General features: G+C 36.6%; 1 protein-coding gene across 12 annotated transcripts in view; it reads right to left on the reverse strand.

The window, feature by feature from the left end:
* LOC128153058 (serine/threonine-protein phosphatase 6 regulatory subunit 3) overlaps nt 1–18,753 on the reverse strand; it is a 67,446-nt gene that overhangs the window by 13,885 nt on the left and 34,808 nt on the right. For 10 of the 12 annotated variants that reach the window (XR_008238832.1, XR_008238833.1, XR_008238834.1 and 7 more), the window contains 9 exons: nt 18,486–18,638; nt 16,340–16,489; nt 15,749–15,813; nt 13,032–13,147; nt 12,559–12,644; nt 7,779–7,865; nt 4,052–4,149; nt 1,879–1,933; nt 998–1,128 (listed from right to left, as the gene is read on the reverse strand). Coding sequence is in view for 9 of the 12 variants with exons in the window: in XM_052811904.1 (XP_052667864.1) it covers nt 998–1,128; nt 1,879–1,933; nt 4,052–4,149; nt 7,779–7,865; nt 12,559–12,644; nt 13,032–13,147; nt 15,749–15,813; nt 16,340–16,489; nt 18,486–18,638 (941 nt within the window). In the remaining 3 variants the exon portion in view is untranslated. The remainder of the gene's footprint in view (nt 1–997; nt 1,129–1,878; nt 1,934–4,051; nt 4,150–7,778; nt 7,866–12,558; nt 12,645–13,031; nt 13,148–15,748; nt 15,814–16,339; nt 16,490–18,485; nt 18,639–18,753) is intronic. The other 2 variants (XM_052811909.1, XM_052811911.1) reach the window with 1 other exon arrangement.

Below are 18,753 nucleotides of genomic sequence, written 5' to 3' on the forward strand. Positions count from 1 at the left end.
AAGAGGCTATCTTTTTCCTCCATTTGCATTTAAAAGACAAAGATTGGTTTTACTCCTGTCATGCACAAGGGAGCAGAAAAGGCAAGTAAAGAATCAGATCTGTGTACAGAGATTGTTGGCCTATTTGGTTTCTACACACTAAATGGAAATGCTGAAATACAAAACTCTTCAACACCAATCTAACAAGATATAACTTGATTTATTTTAAAAATCTAACAACAAATCTAACAAATCTATTTTAAAATCTCCCAAACTGTATTCCAGTCCATCCTCTTTAACTTCATATATACTTTAAACCCTAGGGGCATCTCTCCCTTCCTGGTGAGTGCAACTAACACAAAAAGCAAGGTAACATGAGAAGGTAAGGATGTCCTTGAAACACATCACATTAAGTAACCATGACACCATCAGACAAAATAATTGATTTTGTACAGAATATATTAGCAACTTGCATTTCAAAGGCCGCAAGGGAAGAAGAGATTGGGTTTGTGACTCAAGCCACAAGAAGGTCAGAAAAGCCAAGACTACCCTAGGACAAAATTCAGTAGATATCAAGGGAGGCTGCACAGCCCTGAGAGTTTTGGGGATCAGATGCTCCTTCCCCTCAATGTAGCTTCCTATGCAGTTTTGTCCACAACCACACTGGTACTGTAGAGAGGAAGGACAGCAACATCTACAGAGGTGTCTAGCGGGACTGCATTGTGCAAGGCAAGAAAGGCTAAGCAGGTTTAAAAGCAGAGGGAAAGAATAAGAAGCAAGAAAAAACAAGCTACAAAAGCTGAAGTGCAGGAAGAGCTGAGTAGGCAGGGCAGCTGCTGGCATCTTCTGCAAATTATGGCTGGGAGACGGCCAGTAGAGCCGTCACTATTCATTTCTCCACAGAATGGAAATAGCTAGTTATGCTGGACAGCCTGTGCTAACAGTCAGCCTGAACCAAAAGACATGCTCAGTATTGAGGGCTCACTATACTGCCATTCGAATGAAAAACATTTCTTACCTGGAACGCCTCTGGGATTCTGGTGTAAATGCAATATGTTTTTCTTCCCAAATGTCTTCTTCATCAGAGCCACCATCATCAAACTGCTGTATCCGCTCCTTACAGCATGCCTCAAACAAGGCTATATTGCCCTAAATACAGCAAAAATTATAAAATCTGTATTTATGATTAATCATTCTGCTCCCATTAGTAAACATTTTGGAAATATATGACTATTCAGAAGAGAATCTTAAACTATGGGGGGGGGGACGACAGGGACGGGGACGGACACAAACAACATTTCTCTAAAAGCAGCAGAAAATCCGAATGTCTTAACAACTTAAAGCTTGTCAAGAAAACACTCAGTGGTGTTTGTTTTACTGAGCTAATAACAAGTTGAGTGGACCATCAAAGAACAGCTAGGAGTTTCGATCATGTTTAAGAACGGCGTGCACAAATGACTTTGAACAGCTTTTCAGACAACCAGACCACCAAGTACTCCAGCGTTATTTTCTGTAGTGGAGTTCATTTCAGCTCAACTGACAAACAACATCTAGGGTTAAAGTCTCTGGCCTTACTTTCCTGTCACCACAATCTCACCGCAAGACTGAAATAGCTTCTACTGATAAAACACAAGTGTGCAACACGCACAAATCAGATGCAAGCTTGTTCTTGAACCTGGCCATACAAATTAGAAACAATTCTGTTTAATACTGATCACAAGGAACAATAATCATGTCTTCCAATTAGAAAATCTCATGACACAGGAACAAGGTAGGGTAGTTATTTTTCAAAGATTACACATCAAAGGAGTAAATATAACAACCAGCACCAAAACTCTGAGGTCACACCGAAGTTTAAAAGACAGTAATTTTTCTGACAGTACAGGAACACATACTTACACTTTCATTTGTATTGAGGGTAAAGTTGATGTCTGAAACCCGATCAAAAGAAACGCTACAAAAAAAGCAGATGCATGCAATAAGACAAGATGTTGTATTATGACATCAAAGACATTTCATTTCTCTTAGATGTCTCATTTTCCAATAATCTAAAAACATAAGATTAAAACCAAAGTAGTTTCCAACATAAAACAGTCAAATTCCACATTGAGGAGGCCTGGCATTCATGTGATTTTTGTAACTGTGAAATTTTTTTTAAACAAAAATACAAAACAATGTCATCTCTACCCTATAGTTGGTAGTGAAGATGCAACAAGCCTAAGCAAGCATAACTGAAATGATATAGGCAAGTATCAAACACTGTACTGTTATGCACTGGCGAAAAAAAATGTAGGCCTAGAGAATGCCTAATATGACTATGGTCTACCAAGAGACAGCTCAAAATCATGCAAAGATCTGCATTAGCAGTTCTTATACCTTCTAACCAATTTCAACACTCTACAGAAGGACCTTCTCAACAGGAAGAAAGTGAAAAATGTAATATCAACTTCTGTTTCCTAAACAAAAAAATGAATCTTTTTTTTAAACCAATCACTGAAGTTTTTTTCCAAACTGAAAACTAAGTATTAGGCTTTACACATCTTCACATATTAAGTTATTGAGCAGTTTCACTAAAGTAATTACAAACATGTCTTTGACTAAAAATAGCATTAGGCAAACCAAATCTTTAGGGGAAGCAAAAAGAAACAGAGAAGAAGATGGGAAATACTACCAGACTTTCAGAAGAGTTAATATATTCTTCCTCTAGCCACATATAGCAGTGCATTCAGCAGAGCAGTACTACTCTTCCTCTAATCCTCATTGCATTACAAAGTAGGGAACAAGGTAAGTGGTCTAAAGGAACATAAGTTTGAAGTGTAACTGAATTACTGAAGTAACCATCTAAATTACTGTACAACAGTAGGCAGGTAATTTAAGCTGTAATTGATTCTTGCACAAAAGGCATAACTTTAAAGTAACTTTATCTACAGCTTAATTCAACTCATGAGTACATCATCAGTATACCTATTACAAATCTCAAGAGATCTGCTTACACAAGTAGTCATCTTCTTTCCACCAAGACCATATACTACCAAAGGCATGATCTTAAAGGAATTCCAAGTCCTATCCTTGCCAAAATCCACTTGCTTCTAACGAAGTTAAAGACTATCCTGAGTGGCTTCCTCTCCCACCATATCTTAATCTATAATCTCAGCATATTACGTGGTATAAAAAGGCAGCAATGCTTCTTAGACAGCATATGCAAGCTTCAGTCAACCATCACTTACTGAACATCTTACAGAAGAGCACTGAGACATTTTATTGTATTTTACCCTTCTAGAAGCCATCTTCAAGTAATGCTTTTTACTCTCATCTGCATGTTCTTGCATCCCAAGCCATGAATTCTTACCAGTGTCAAGATCAACTTTATTTTCAGCAAGAACCCCTATTCTTTCTTTTTCCCATTATGGCATCAGTTTACTTAGAACTGAAGAAAGAGATCAGTTTTTCTGGGGGGTGGGTGTTGGGTTTTGTTTTTTTTTTTTTTTACCTGACCCCATGATTGTTCTCATTTCCTCATCACTTACCATATTTGTAGAAATGAGTCTTAACTGCCTTGACCTTGAAAACAAAGGTAGATTTACCATGCCCTTCCTTACTGTCCCCTACAGAAAAGTACACTCACAGATGTGTTATTCCTGTCATCTTTTCCAGGAAAGCTTAAAAGTAGAGCTATTCATCTGATCTGGTACGTAGATCCAGCGGGGGCGAGGGGAAAATCACTTTGAGGCACAGAGAAAGTGAAAGTGCCCCCAACAATGCCATATCATTGCCTAGACATAGCTTTAAAAAGCAGAGTTACAATTTAGTTATTTATTCACAAGCACTCTGTTCTCATGCTGGCACAACCAGAACATTAGAAATGGAATATAAGCTGTGGCTTTCCTCTGTAAACTGTTCAGGGAGGCTTCTATCAATGAACACAGACGATACAAAAAAACAGGACTGATTGGCAACTGCCTCACATCAGTAAAGGCTTATATTTATCATCAGCAAAACCACAGCCAAATACACAATAAGAAAGGAAGCTCCCGAGACTACAATCAAAGCCAGTATAATGTTATATACTCACTTGCCAATGTCATCTTGATCAGCAAACTTCTCATCGTTGAAGCCAAACTGGTCAATAAAATTGGACGTCATTTGTTGCATCTGATAATCAGAAAAGGCCTGGCAACCCCAGGACCAATGACAGTGATATAATGATTCTAATAATACTCTAAATCCTATTTGCCCATTTTGCTCCAAAGAAATAAAAGTCTCTCTAATCTAAACATAAAGGGCAGGAAAAGGATTTGTCTTAACCTTTGAATTTTAAATGGTAACACTGACTACACACCTACTAACATTTACTGACTTTAAAGCCAGTCTAATAGCAGCTCTCAATAAGAAAGTTAAATCTCTAGTTTAACCACGTATTAATCAGCACCTTTCCAAATGCACCCCAAAGAAACAGTGAAACAACACAGTATACTAGAAAAAAAAGCTATCTTTGCTCAAAATAACATGTAAGAACCAGAAAAGTACATTATATACAGATACTAAAACACAGTTGCATATTTATCATATAGTTAGCACTAGAAATATCAGTCTCAGGCACACACACCAGCAGCGTCTAACCAACATCTCAATGCAGTGTCACTGACTCAACTGTGCTTTTTTTTTTTTTCTTCTTTTTTAGATTTAAAGATGCCAGTGTCAACTGCCAGCAGGCGGGTATATACACATTAAGGTACACATGGGCATCTTCTCTTATCCATAACAATAGTTTTTGTCCCTTATTTCCCTGGACCATAATTATCACACATTCTCTAGGGACTTTTAACAGTGTTATTTCCATGTGTAAAGTAAGCCAATGCTAAGATATTCTATGAAATACAGCTGTCACATCAACTCTCTTGGTCTCTTGCCCAGGTGGCTAAAGGGACACAGTACACAGACAAAACCTTTGAAGAAGGTGGTCAAGCTGACCAAAGTGAATATGGAAAGAAAACAAGAGAATGGTCAAAAAAGAAGCAAGTTTGGATTAAGGCATTATGAAAACTGGAAGAAAAAGAAAGGAGATACAGAAGGATGACATACAGCAAGACACTATCAGGGCTGGGAGTGGGTCTGAAAAACATTCATGACTGGTAGGGTCATCACGCTAAGCAAGGCCAAAGCAAGACCTCTTCTACGTTTTGATCCTAAATTTTAAGATCCGACAGTTAGTTCTGAAGAACTTCAGGATTTGATACTAACACAATCAGTATATCAACATTACACAGGTAGACAATCAATTACTGGCTGTCCTCCCTATAAAATAATTACTCTGCTTTACACTGGTTACTGAGCTCTCCATTCCTGTAAAGTATTTTCACTACTATGGGTATTAAAAAACACATGTAACCGAAAGCAATTAGCGAATTACCTCCATGGGAAGAAAAAAACCCCAAAGAAGTTAAACAGACTTGTTCTGTTTACGAAAGGTACAACCATTAAGACCACCACTCACCAGGATAAACAGAAAAATTAAGACATGAGGTTTATGACATCAGCTAGTTATGAAACTAGTGTGAAATCTTATCACTACATCAAAATTGTCTACAACAAGTATATAAAAATGCAGTTATAAACTGCTAGTGTATCTCAGACCCTAGACAGCTCTATCCTGTTCTCCAATATATTTTCAGTATGCTTTAGAGACAAAAAGTGGTACTAAGCTGGTGGAGAACAGAACAATGCTTTCCTGGAGTAAAAGCTTCCAGAGCCACAGCAAGAGAGTACGTTAAATACTGCTGGCACGAGAAACCTTACAACCCAGAACTAGGTGACACAACACTTCTTCAAAAATGTCAGTTATGAAGTGTTATTCAGAAACTTATATAAAAAGTTTATATAAACTGAGAAAAAGGGGGAAAAAAAAGAAACCTTCCCTTCTGGAACAAAGGGTCTTAATTGGAAAACAGTATTTAACTAGATTTTGATGCCAGAAGAAAGAAGTCATAGCAAATATAATTCTGCACAGGCTGAAGTTGAATTTGACAAAAATAAACCAAAAATTAATAGGTCCCTTGGTATTTTCCTCCCTTATCCAATTCCTAATGGGTCCGCTTGAATTCTGGAAATTTACCTCCTGTTTCCTCCTTTAACTATTGGTCTAGAATAGGGTATTCTAGCTTAAGTCAGACACACCTTTATGAATGAATTTGTGCAGCTGAAGAATGCTTTAAGTAATTTCAATACACTTCCCATCAGTGATTTATCTTGTCTAGTATCATGCTTTCCTCACGAGACCACTTTAGAAAGTATATTTCACTAGCTTAGCTTAGGGAAAAAAAAAAAGACTAAGAAAATGGTGATGAAGTTGAAAGAAATAGCACTGGACCACCCACGTATTTCCAGACCAACTATCTGGGACTGCTTGGATTGCCTAGGCACAGCAGGTCACTAAGGGGATGCATGAAAAGCACAGAGATATTTGAAGATCTTGCTTTCTCACTAGAGCTGCTACAGATAGCACCCAACTTACCAAGTTTGTATTCAGGTGCACCTTATATGCACAAAAATCACATGCACCAGATTCTTAAAATTTGAGCCACCACCCACAATTCAAACTTAGACAAGTAATTACTTATTATAACAACTACATAAGATGCATAAAGTACCAAAGCCAGTCTTAGACTAGGTAGTTACTACATAGCTGTGAGTGTGAGCTGAAAGATTTTGGTTAGTAATGTGTTCCATATAAGGAATCTATCGGCAGTCTTGTGCCACATGGCTCCCACTCTTTCACCATCAGTGAAAGAATTGAAAGATATGCATATTGCAGATAGGACAGTACTATTATAGAAATGTCATCATTCTTCATCAAAATGCCACCAATGTTCTCCATAATCACTCATCGCAAAAATACTCTAATACCATAACCATAGTAAACACTGTATCATTATCAATTAGTCAGCTATGAAAGCATTAAAACTTCAAGGTGGACACAGCTTTGACTTAAGCTTTCAGTCTGGTTGATCTGAAAATTCCCTAGGCATTCTAAAATTTTTTTTTTTCATTAAACCAAAGATGAAATTATCTTTGAAACACTCACAAATGAATTGTCAAAAGCATATAGTGAATTTAAAAATAAGTGATTAAGTTCATTGGAAATTTAGTTCAGGAAGATTTGGCTACATACACTTGCCAGGTATCAATGGCCTATAAAGTTAAAAGCATTCTTGCTGCTAGATACAACCTGTCACAGTAGCATACTTCGCTCTTCATTTGTATTGCTGTGACAGCTGCAGAGTTTAGTATTTTGGCAAAACCTAAAAACGTTTAACAATGAATAGCCAATCGTCCTTGTTTCCTCATCAAAATAAGGGTCGACATTAAAAAAAAAAAATCTATTAGCAAAACCAAACAAAAACCCGTATTCACTTTTATAGCAATTCACACTTGCCAGAAAACACAATTAGAAGCCACCATTTCAAACTTCTACATCTAAGTAATAACTAAAGTTAATATAGAGACTGTGTTCAACTTAGCCAGACGGCTGGCACATAAAATGTGTTCTTAGGCATAATGAGTAGAAATCTGCATACACAGCATGATCAAAGACTAAAAACCAGAAGGCACACCAAGAGAGTGACTTGTGTTGAAAACCATACCTCTGGGTTTGACAAACCACAGTTGTGCGCACGCACACATGCCCAAGTTTTATTTTAAACTTCCTAGATTTGTATTTGCTTGTGATAGAAGTTCCACTGCTTTTTTTAAAACATTTTTACAGAAAAAGCAACTTACACTGTTAAAAGAATTCAACTCACCTGCTGCAAAGAAGAATCCTGTGAGAAGCCAGTTTCTTTAAAGTCAATTTCATCATCACTGGAAGAATGAATGTGGCAGGTAGTAACCTATACAAAGGAATTTAGTCATTTGCATAGCATATGACAGCCAGTCAAGTATACTCACACTACCTGGCTGAATCTTCAGTTTCATATCAAAACAAGAAACAAACTGAATTATTTTTAGTTTTCCCAACTGCTATACCACATAAAACAGTCCCTGAAGTATTTCTATAGCATTAATACATACATGAGGATTAGATACCAAAAAAGCCAAAACTTTTGACTACTTCAGAATGACTATTTAACATAAAAAAGCCAGTCCTACAGCTGACAGTTATCTAAAACAAAATGAGACAAAACTTGCATCTTGTCTTTGTACTGCACAAAATATATTGAACAGCACATGAATTAATAGTCACCGAAATGCTAGATTATATACAGAGATCCTCCTCCTTTCCTATATATAAAATACATAAAAATTAAAGGGAAACTGTCTTGCATATCTACACTATTTACAAAAAGACAAAAGAATTAAACTTCAGAAATTCATAACCAATGTGTACTTGCAGAAACGAACATGGAGCTGTTGCCACAGCAACCACTGTTTTAAACATTACCCTTGAAATTAGAGATTTTTTTGATGATCTGACACAGAACTAGTGGGAATAGTTTGTTCAGTGACACTGCTATCTAAGCAACATGTTCTTGGAAGTACTCATCTTCAATCAGAACAGCACTCCAAAAGTAATTTTAGCTGGGACAGCAATTATCTAAAGTAACAGTAGTGACAGCTGACCCTTAAGACATACTCCATGAAGGATCACTAGTATAAAGCAATCTACAGATGACAAAATTTATACTGCACTATAATATATTGCATTTTTCTACAAACCCCTAGAACTCCATGTTACAGATTCTCAAGTTAAGTCAGGTGGTTCATGGATTCCTTATTTTTGAAGAAAATACAAGTTTATACAAAAGGAGTACTGAAACACATACAAGGCTTCATACAAGACAGACACCTTTCTATGCTTCCACAAATATCACAGGACAGTGCTAGTCAGGACACATGTACAAGAGAAAATGAAGTTATTAGTTGAAGTATATTCTGCTTTTATGCATTTTCCTCTGTCAGTATAACACTTATTTAAAAAAAAAATAATTGGGAGTGCTTTATTCTTACACATCTACCATTCAGCCCTGCACTGCAATTTGCATACTAGAAGTACCCTGACTTCAAGTCAGTGAATTTCTGAAGGAAACCCGACCTATCAACACTAAAACTGTCAATAAGTGGGAAGAATAGGAATGCACCAAGTGATCTCTGGACTTCTTGTGTCTGAAGAAGAACTGTTATATCAAATGACAGACCAAGTCTATTGAAGGTTAGTGCTCAGTGTATATTTATGAAAATATTCTTGCAAAGTCTGCACACTTCAAGGTAATTATATGGCATTTCATACCACAACCTGAGCTGCCCTATAAACCACCCCCCTCATGTGGGCAGTTTTTGAGAGGACAAAAGTTAACGTATCTGCTCCTTCTACAACTGCAATTTGTTGGGGGAAAAGACACACAAACCCAAGTAAGAAGTTGTTTATTTAGTTTTAGTTACTACTAATGAACAAGTTAATCCCCAGTATAAATCCTGCCCTTACTGCTGTAACAGAAAGGAGCTCAGGACTCTTAGCTAGACATAGTGTCTTCTTCCCCAAACTCTCCCTTTGGGAACCAGCAGGACATAAGGCTTAAGATACATGAGTTACTTCTCTTGTTTTCTGACAGTTGCTTTAGTTGAAGCATAAACCTGGAAGAAGAAACTAGTATTACTCCACCCTAATAAATAAATGGCAGAATTATGCCAGGGAAGGGAGTGGGAATGACCACTGCAAATTCCAGCAATTAATTCTTTACTTAAGCAAGCTCCTTACTGTTCAGACCAGTTGCTTTCTAACACACAGCACAGGCACTTTTCACAATAACTCATTCTAATGTGTGGCATTTTTTCCCTCATTTCCTGGTAATACTGAGAAGTACTTCCCTTAAGAGAAAGGAACTATATGGTGATTAAGGCAACCACGAACAATTTGTCCTGTAGACATATTTTTAGGCTTAGGGGAGGTATATTCTCCTCACCTAGTCTAAGCACACCTAATGAACATTCAATGTCATGACTAATATTGGAAGGATGCCAAAGAGACACATCTGAAGTTATACAAAGTCTCTTGTACAAACCTAGTATTACAAATTGTATAGCATTCTTCACTGTGCCAGCATCATTAATGCACCCTGTCAAAAGTGAAAATGAACAATTACTCCACATTTGTTTAAACTTCAGCTAGGTAAGTGTAAGTAGGTAAGCTTAGTGAAGTACTGCCTACCTTCTACCAGAAGGACAATTAGCAGTGGAAAAACAAAAATAAGCTTCATATAAAGTCTGTAAAGTGTTTTGGGGAAACTCTGAGATAGTGCTGCTACACGCTCACTTCTAAGTCTGCAGTTACTGTTGTTTTAGAAAATGTAACAAGAACTTGTTTGAAAGACAGAGAAGCCTATAGAGGGAGAAAGAAAATGAAAGGGGTGAAGTGTTGATAGATTTACAATCAACATCCCTGATGTAAAACAACTGAAAAAGAATAGTCTTATAGCTGCAGAAGCAGTTCATTATGCATGGGACCCCAGGACCACATACCTTGTTCCATTATAGTAAAAGAGCTCTCTTTGTTGAGCACCAAATGACTGAAGCATTCAAAGTACTCACAAGATCAGTTATTTCCATAGCCTTCACACAGCGAACTTACTTACATACTTTTTAATGAACTTCACATCATAAAAGTATGCATACACAAAGATCAGATCATCTGATCTTAGTAAATCCAGTAAGTTGACTGAAGAAGATCAAGTATAACAGTAAACCACAGCTCTGTCATTGAGGTCATGAACTGTGTGCTTAACTATTATATCACCCATGACTAGGTTCTGTTCAACAGCTTGCTTAGGACAGGAAAACCTTGAAGTAAGTAAGTAACCTTACCAAGTAACTAAGTCTATTCATCTACCCAGGAATGAATACAAAGCTAACCCACAGAAAATTAAGAAAGGTGTGCTTAAGATCTTGCTCTGGGGACATTGAAAATCTGCACTTTAAATCAGGTATATAATTTCTCAGGTATAAACACTAGTTCTGATAAGCTGTTGTTTTAACCCAGGATCCTTTCATCAACTTACAGAAGAGCTCAAACACTCAGACATACCAGGTTGTCCAGGTTTATAGATGAAGAGGACAAGTCTATGGAGAGCAAAGCACAGATCAAAAGCATGGGTATTAGGGGACAGTATGACTGGGAAGAAATACCATGGGGCTGTGCTTTCAGGATACACCCATACAATAACTATAACTTAAACTTGACTAAGTAAAACAACAAGCTGAGTTTTCTGTAAGATCTGTCTTTTAATATCTCCTGCACCATTGCAGGAGTACTGCCCATTACTGCTTATCTTTGAACTACATGCTAATCCAAAGCTCATGAGAATTGATCACACAAGCAGAAACAAAGCCTATAACTTTAGAAATTCAAAGACACAGTATTTTCCAGATGGCATTTTAGATACAAGAATTTGTTTTAATGCTTCGTATTTCTATTCAACTGAATATTGTGGAGTTTAGAGATATGTTTTAAATGAGGTTTTACTGTTGTTACATCAAGTATGTCCAAGTAAATGATTACATATCTAAAGAGCTAATTACAATGTTATTAATTATAAATCAGCTTAAAATTCTGCCTCTCTAGAGGACTTTTCTCTTAGCCTTGACCAAGAAGTAGTTTCTAACAAGAGGAAAATATCATTATTCTACAAGCACTATGAACTTCTTTGCATTCACAGGCTCATGGAAAAAATACGATGTGTACATCATTTGGTCCTGTGCACAAGTTTCAGATTAATTTCCTATTGCTTCTACTGCCATACACATCATGTTAGCATTATGTTCCAGCTGCTGTATTATGTTAAAATAGCAAATCTAACAGTCTATTAGTCTTATAGCCCAATTAACATGGCACCAGCACAAGTTAATGAAGCCACATGCAAAGCACTGCATCCCTGGAGAAGTCAAGTATATTAAAATTCATTAATTGGTCTGCTGCCATTGGAAACAGCCTCTGCTTATTAAAGTCTCCAAGTGATTACTCTTAAACTATGTTTAACATGATTACACAAAACCTCTTTGTACTTCTACTTAAGTTTAGCTTTTTTCTAAAAGTGTAATCACTGCTGCTGTGTGCAGAAGAAATTTGACAGGTGCACAACAAAAGTATGCAAAGTTACTTGACTTAAGCAAGGTCAGTAACATACGCAGTGGGACACAGGTAGCATTTTTCCATTAAACTTACATAGGCTCATTTACATACTGTAGATAAAGCAATTAACACCAGCTCCTGCAGTTTTAGTTTGTACTCTTCAAGCAGACAGGAGCTTTCAACGACACTAACTTGAAGCTGTAAAGAAATCTTCCTTCTTGGCAACTGTCTGGGATGAGCTATACAAAATGAGCTACTGCAAGATGCCCGTGCAAAATATTAATGGTACGGCTTTAGCTGAAAAGTAAACTAAAGAGTTATCAGTTCCACAGCTCAGCAACTAGATGTACTTCTTGACACAAGTACATGGTAGTTGGGAAGATTGGTTGTGCTGCTAACAAAAAGAAACTGGGGCCCAAGTAAACAGCAGCAATTTTGATACCTTACCCATCACTACTTACCAGGTCCACTGTGTTCCTCTTGTTAGTTTCTCCTAAAGAGCTTGTGCAGAATGTCTCCCATCGCTCTCTGACCTCCTCTGGAAGCTCTAGCGTAGGAAACAGGAAAAAACCCAATTTGATACTATCGACAATGGAGCATCACTTAATTTTTAATTGTTCTCTTCTGCTCTACCACAAATACTGCAAAGAACATATATATCCTCCTAAATCCATACGGATTACTCCATCTAGCAAACAAGTCCAAATTAAGCAGATCAGCATCTCTTTGCATTTATTTCAGAGAACTTTGATACTGTTTGGGGAAAAAGACTTAAGCATATGTTTACGGATGGCTGGTTTTAAATTGAATGCATCAGAAATAATCAGTATTTTCTTCTTTTATCCAACAGCCGGCTTTTAATTTAAGCTTGATTCATTTCCTCAAAATTTGATAATGAAAGCCATGAAGACAAACTTAAGACCATTAACGTTACCTTTAATGAACTGTTGGACTAGTGTACTGTTTGGCCCCTTATCTGTACTATGCACAATACAGTTTGCTATCCTTGTCAGGTGACCCATATAGCCATGCCGTCTTCCTCCTTCAGCCCTACAAGAGACAAAAGGAATTCAACTGCCCACACTCAGAGCAACTATTATTTGTTACAAAACTCTTCCAGAGTCAAGAAGTTACACAAGACAAATAGCATAACGGTTCTTAAGCAGAAGAGTTGCATCCTGAAACCAAAGGTTCACAAAAGTACTCAAGAATTTAAGATACCAACTCGTTTGACTACACTGAGACAGTTTAGAAGACTTAAAAAGCGTGTAAACTACCAAGAAGGAAGTGCACAGTATCCGAACAGATTAATTCTCCTTTCACTTTTCTGTGCGTAGAAAGAAAAGTATACAGCATTATCGAGATACTGACAAAATTAACAATGGATCCACAGTTTTTAGGGAATTTCTGTTGCTGAGAGTATTTTTCAAAACCCCAATACACTGAACATTCTCTCACACCTTTGAGTCGCTGATCAAAAGAGAAAAAATTCTTAAATCCTAAGTGTGCTCTAGCACTGCAGAGTTTCTTAACATGACCTTTAGCATACAGAGCTGGAATGGTATGACCAACTGAAATTTAAGTTAGGATCGTTGCTTTCCTGAAGTTTAGGAATGACATTTAAGTGCATACCGAAGATACAATTACAAGGTGGTTCAAATATTTTTTTTTTAATGTGACAAAACTCCGTTGTAGAAACAGGAATTACCAGGTTCTGGAGTAGTGCTTTGAGTAGCTATCACCAGCTAGAACCATTCTGTATCTGACCAAAGAGCTACAAGTGAGAGCTCCAACTTGGACTGAATTTCTAGCATTTAGCTGCAAGCTAACCAGACATTTGCTGTGACAGCTTTTTAAGGTTTTGTGCTTTTTAAATGAAAAATCAAGACAGACCCACTCAATTGGCTAGACAAACCTCCTATGAAGTTGACTGAAATCTTTGTAAAGTGACAGCAGTTCAGGAAGTAATTTATGTTACACAAACACACATCACATCACTTGATTTTTCCACCATCATCATCTAACACAATGTAACTGAAATTATGTTATGCCAGTGCAAGATATCATGAATGAAACAGTATCACACTGTTTACAGGAACAACTTGAGAGAGAGATTCCTGTCTAATTTTGACTGCTTAGGTAACAAGCACACTCAAAACAAGCAACACGTCATGATGGCAAACATTAGAATTTCTAATGCAGGATATGCCATAGAGTGCTTGTATTTGACAAAGTGGACTGACTTGTCATTGCCAAGCCAAAAAGTCTACAATACAATTGTACCTTCTGCTAGCAAATGCTTATTAATCCCAGTGAATCAAACGGCTTTTTACTATGTCAAATTTTCACCAGCAGAAAGCAGTCACCCTCAAGCTTCTAGAGCTGCTCGAAACAACATTAACTGACAGAATACAAAAGCATAAAAAAAAAAAATCCATTTCCTGAAGCAGCTAAGCTAAAAATACCTTTAGATTATCTTAAGGACTTATGTTTTATATTTGGAGTCATACCTGTACAAAATTGGATAAAAGCGTGAATTACTAACAACAGTCTGCTTGTTTCTCACGAATAAAAATCAATTCTTTCCAGATAAAAGCACAATCTGAGGTTTACAACAATATTTTCCACATTAGTATTTGCAAACATGAGACTAAATATTTAATTAATTCATCCATATGGTAAGCACCAGATCAAGAACATTCTTATCCAATCAAAGAATAGTTTTAGGCTGGATCTATGGAAATAACTTTCCATACTTCTCTCCTACGAGAGTCTAATTGCTGATAAAGTGGGCAATTCTCTGTAACCTCAGGACAATATGATATGAAATAGAAGACATTTGGGAGTGCATGTTTTCTACGGTTAATTTAAGTCACATTCCTTTTCTTTGTACCACCCTTTTCAACTACTTCAACATCCTTATTTTCAGGTCAGTTACATTAGCCATATGTTTACCACCTGATTCACATCAAATAGGAAGAGGAATATTTGGGGGAGTAGAACTGTTTCAAATAATACACCAGCACACCAGCAACACTATCCCAGTCAGTTAATTCAGTATTTTGACAAGTTAGAGCTAACATTTACTGTTCAGCATCTCCTGAGCCAAACTTATGAGGCTTCAGAGAGCTGTTTTACTCCCTCAGGTGAAGATTGAGGTTTTTGTCTGAAACTGTGTTCATAGCAGGAGAAAGTGTTAGCTACTTCAAACTTCCATCCTTTCCACAAACACTTTTAGAAGTTAATCCATTGCTGAGGACTTGGGTTTTCCTACTTAGGAGTCCGTCGCTCCCCAATATGTAATATGCTTTGATGTGTTTATAAATAATCTTAAATTGCTTACTGGAGAAAAGTATTTCCTGTCCTCTCAAAACTTATGGTATGTTTCTGTACTTGAAGATCGGTAGACTTTAAAGATCATAGTAATATCTTATACATGGCAAGAATAAAAAACTATTGTATTCTCAAACGGTCATGGGAAAAAGCATTAGAATGCTACCAAAAAGTAGTATGAGAGAAAGCTTTAATCCAAATATTAACATATGAGTGTTTTTGGAACTGGCCAGATCAGTTATGAATTGGTCATACATTCATTTCACAATTCAAGTCCTATGTAGAAAATTGCAGGGAATTAGAAAACCAGTTACTCACTGTTTCTTCTCATTCATCTCCCACGCTTCAAGTATTCGTTCTATTAATTGGCACTTAAGGAAGAGCTATCAAAAAAGCAAAATATGCTTAGTAGCAGTAAAGTAGAACACTATTATACATTATACAGTTCATTTTAACAAATACTAAAGTCTTACAAGACACCTAATTTCAGGTTGAGGATAAATACTTTCATTAAGGGTTTAAAGTTCAGAAGCAGCAGTCAGACCCAACCACAAGCCTAAAAGCTAAACCTACGTTAATTCTACTTCTCTTTATAGCTGCTGAGTTGTAGTAGCATAAAGCTATTGAAATAGCAATTTTAATTCTTAAAAGTAAGAGGAACTTTTCTTTCAAGGAAAATAAATACTTGCAGCTCTGTACACATGCTCACTTCAGGGCAGCAAAAATCTACTCTATGGCACTTTCAGGTTTAACACCCTGAACTGACATTTTAAGAAAAAACAGGAAAATATTCCTGTTCGTTCCACACATAAATAAAGTAAAACTGGGGTATATTTTTGTTTAAGAGTAACTGCTACAATAGGCTGGAGACAGAAAAATTCAAGAGATTCCCAAAACCCCACAACTTACATGTTTCAGTAAGAGATTGTCCCCAGTGGAATCCTGATCTGTAATTGTGCCATTTTCTGTACTTTCAAGAGGACTTGCAAGAATCAATGCAATACAGATTTCTACTTGAGTATGCAAGAAGTTATTCCATGTATACTTAAAGAACATGTCCTGAAAAAAAAATTCAACGAGGTTTACACAGACCAAGGTCTTTTTGTTAAACGTAACCAATAGTCTGAACCCAGCAAGTCATTTGAATGACTACACTGGAACAAATTCTTTAAGTTTTAGAGTAAGTATTATTGTGCAAGAGAAAATTTGTGACCTACAAAAAAGTTAATCCTTGTGCTTGCCATTATCTGAACACAAGGACTATCATACCGAATCAGAGCAAAAACTCAACTGTAAGTGGATTTATCCTGGGGGTAACCAATAATACACTTTCAGAGAACAAAGACAGGGAGGAGTGACACTCCCCACTTATATTCTTTCTGCTAGCTGCAGCCCAGAAGGTCCCAGAGTCAGAAGTGTTATGACCTCAGTAGCCCTTGACAGCTTGCTTTGAGTTCACTTAAACTTCTAGCATCTACCATGCCGTTTATAATGTGCTCCTCACTTCAGTGAGATTCCTTACAAAATCATATCTACCTGTTTTGAAGCTGTCATCTAATTTTATTCTTCCATTACAGAAGGCTACCTCAGATAATCTAGATGCAGTTTAAGATTATTAAACACCTTACACAAGACAGAAATACTGAGGTTGAGATACAGTAAACAGAGTTCATTTAGTCATGTTCCTGGTTCGCCACATTATTTCTCTTAAACATAGGAAATTTTTTCAAGCTTTATGTCCAGTTATTTTAGACTACTTCTTACTGCAAAAGTCAAATAATTGCTGTCACTGGTAAAGTAAAATTAATTATGGAAATATGTGCAGTGATTAGAACAGTATTAAACAATTTAAGTCTCATTCAAAATACAGCTGAAGATCTCCAACTTTCCTTCAGTCCTCCTAAACTAGTGACATCATCCCATAAAGATATGCTACTGGAACTAGACAATTACTTTTCCTAACAGTCAAGTCTGCACAGTAAAGCACGTACTGTTTCAGCAAACAGCATGAAGCACCAAGAAGTTTATATGGCTATAATTACTTTATCCTTACGCAAAACCTGCAACAGAAAAGCATGTTCAAACCTCACTGAATTTAGTTTACAAAATAATCTACTTATAAGAACATGCACATGTTCATAGCATGTACATTCCCTTAGACAACCCATCTAGGAAAAACTTCAGTTACAGTGAAGTTAACTATTTGTATACAAGTTAACACCTGTCTGCAAACCCAAGTTTTGCAGAGAAATTGAGACGAAGACATTACAGCCATAGCTGTATTAAGGAAAAAGGGATTTTAGACTAAACCAATTCAGGGCAGAGAAAAATATTTGCATTTTAAGTTTGCAACTGCCTGCTTAGAAGCAGAAGTTTACATATTGTTTTCAGAAACTGTAGTATAAGTTCTAGCATGTTTTGCTAGTTATTTTTTAACTGATTCCACCATTTAAACTTTTTGGTTAACCTAAACACAAAGAACATGTCCTGCTGTAGTTGAATTATGAGATAGGAAGCACTAAAAGTACACATTCCACATTAGCAAAAAGCAGTGAGTTAACTGACTGAAAGTTTGCTGTACAACATCTTGCTTTCAGAGGTTTGAAGGCATGTGAGCTACCAAGAATAACTGTCTCTTTACAGGACAGTGCTGAGATACCATTTGGTGTGCCATATATTATTAAGAGAGGAAAAGGTGTTTTGAGGGAACAACTTAGGAAAAGAATGAAAACAGCAGGGAAGACTTGAACACGGCTGAAAACTTGAGAACATACAGATGAAAAAAGAAGCTTAAGAAAACCACTATATATTTATGAAGGTGTAGAGAACAAGAATCATTCAAGTGATCAGAGGAAAATGCTGAGTTCAGACAGATGAATTTAACAGTAAAATCCAATATTAAAAAAGTTCTTAAACAGTGCAATAGAAGCCATAACACAAACAGGCTGAAAAGTTAGGCTGGAACACTTACTACAAATTAATCTGCAGTGACAGAAAAAAGACAAGATCTTAACAGCAATCCATAAAAATAAAGGCAGCAGCATAAAATTCTTACCAGTATTACTCCTATGCTGTTAAGCTCTATAAGCTCCTGATTCACACTGCTTGTATTTGTCTGTAAAAGGCTAGATATTAATCTAATCACATTTAAACGCGTGTTTCCCACAGGTGGGTCCAATACACCCCAGGTTGTCTTCATGACAGTTTTCTGAATAAGAAAAGGGTACATACATAAAACCCATTAAAATATCTTTAAAAAACCAGCTCATCATTACTATGCACAATGACAGGGTAGTGCTTAAAAATATATACAATCAGGCCTT

This window comes from Harpia harpyja, chromosome 16, assembly GCF_026419915.1.
Source record: "Harpia harpyja isolate bHarHar1 chromosome 16, bHarHar1 primary haplotype, whole genome shotgun sequence".
Taxonomy (NCBI): domain Eukaryota; kingdom Metazoa; phylum Chordata; class Aves; order Accipitriformes; family Accipitridae; genus Harpia; species Harpia harpyja.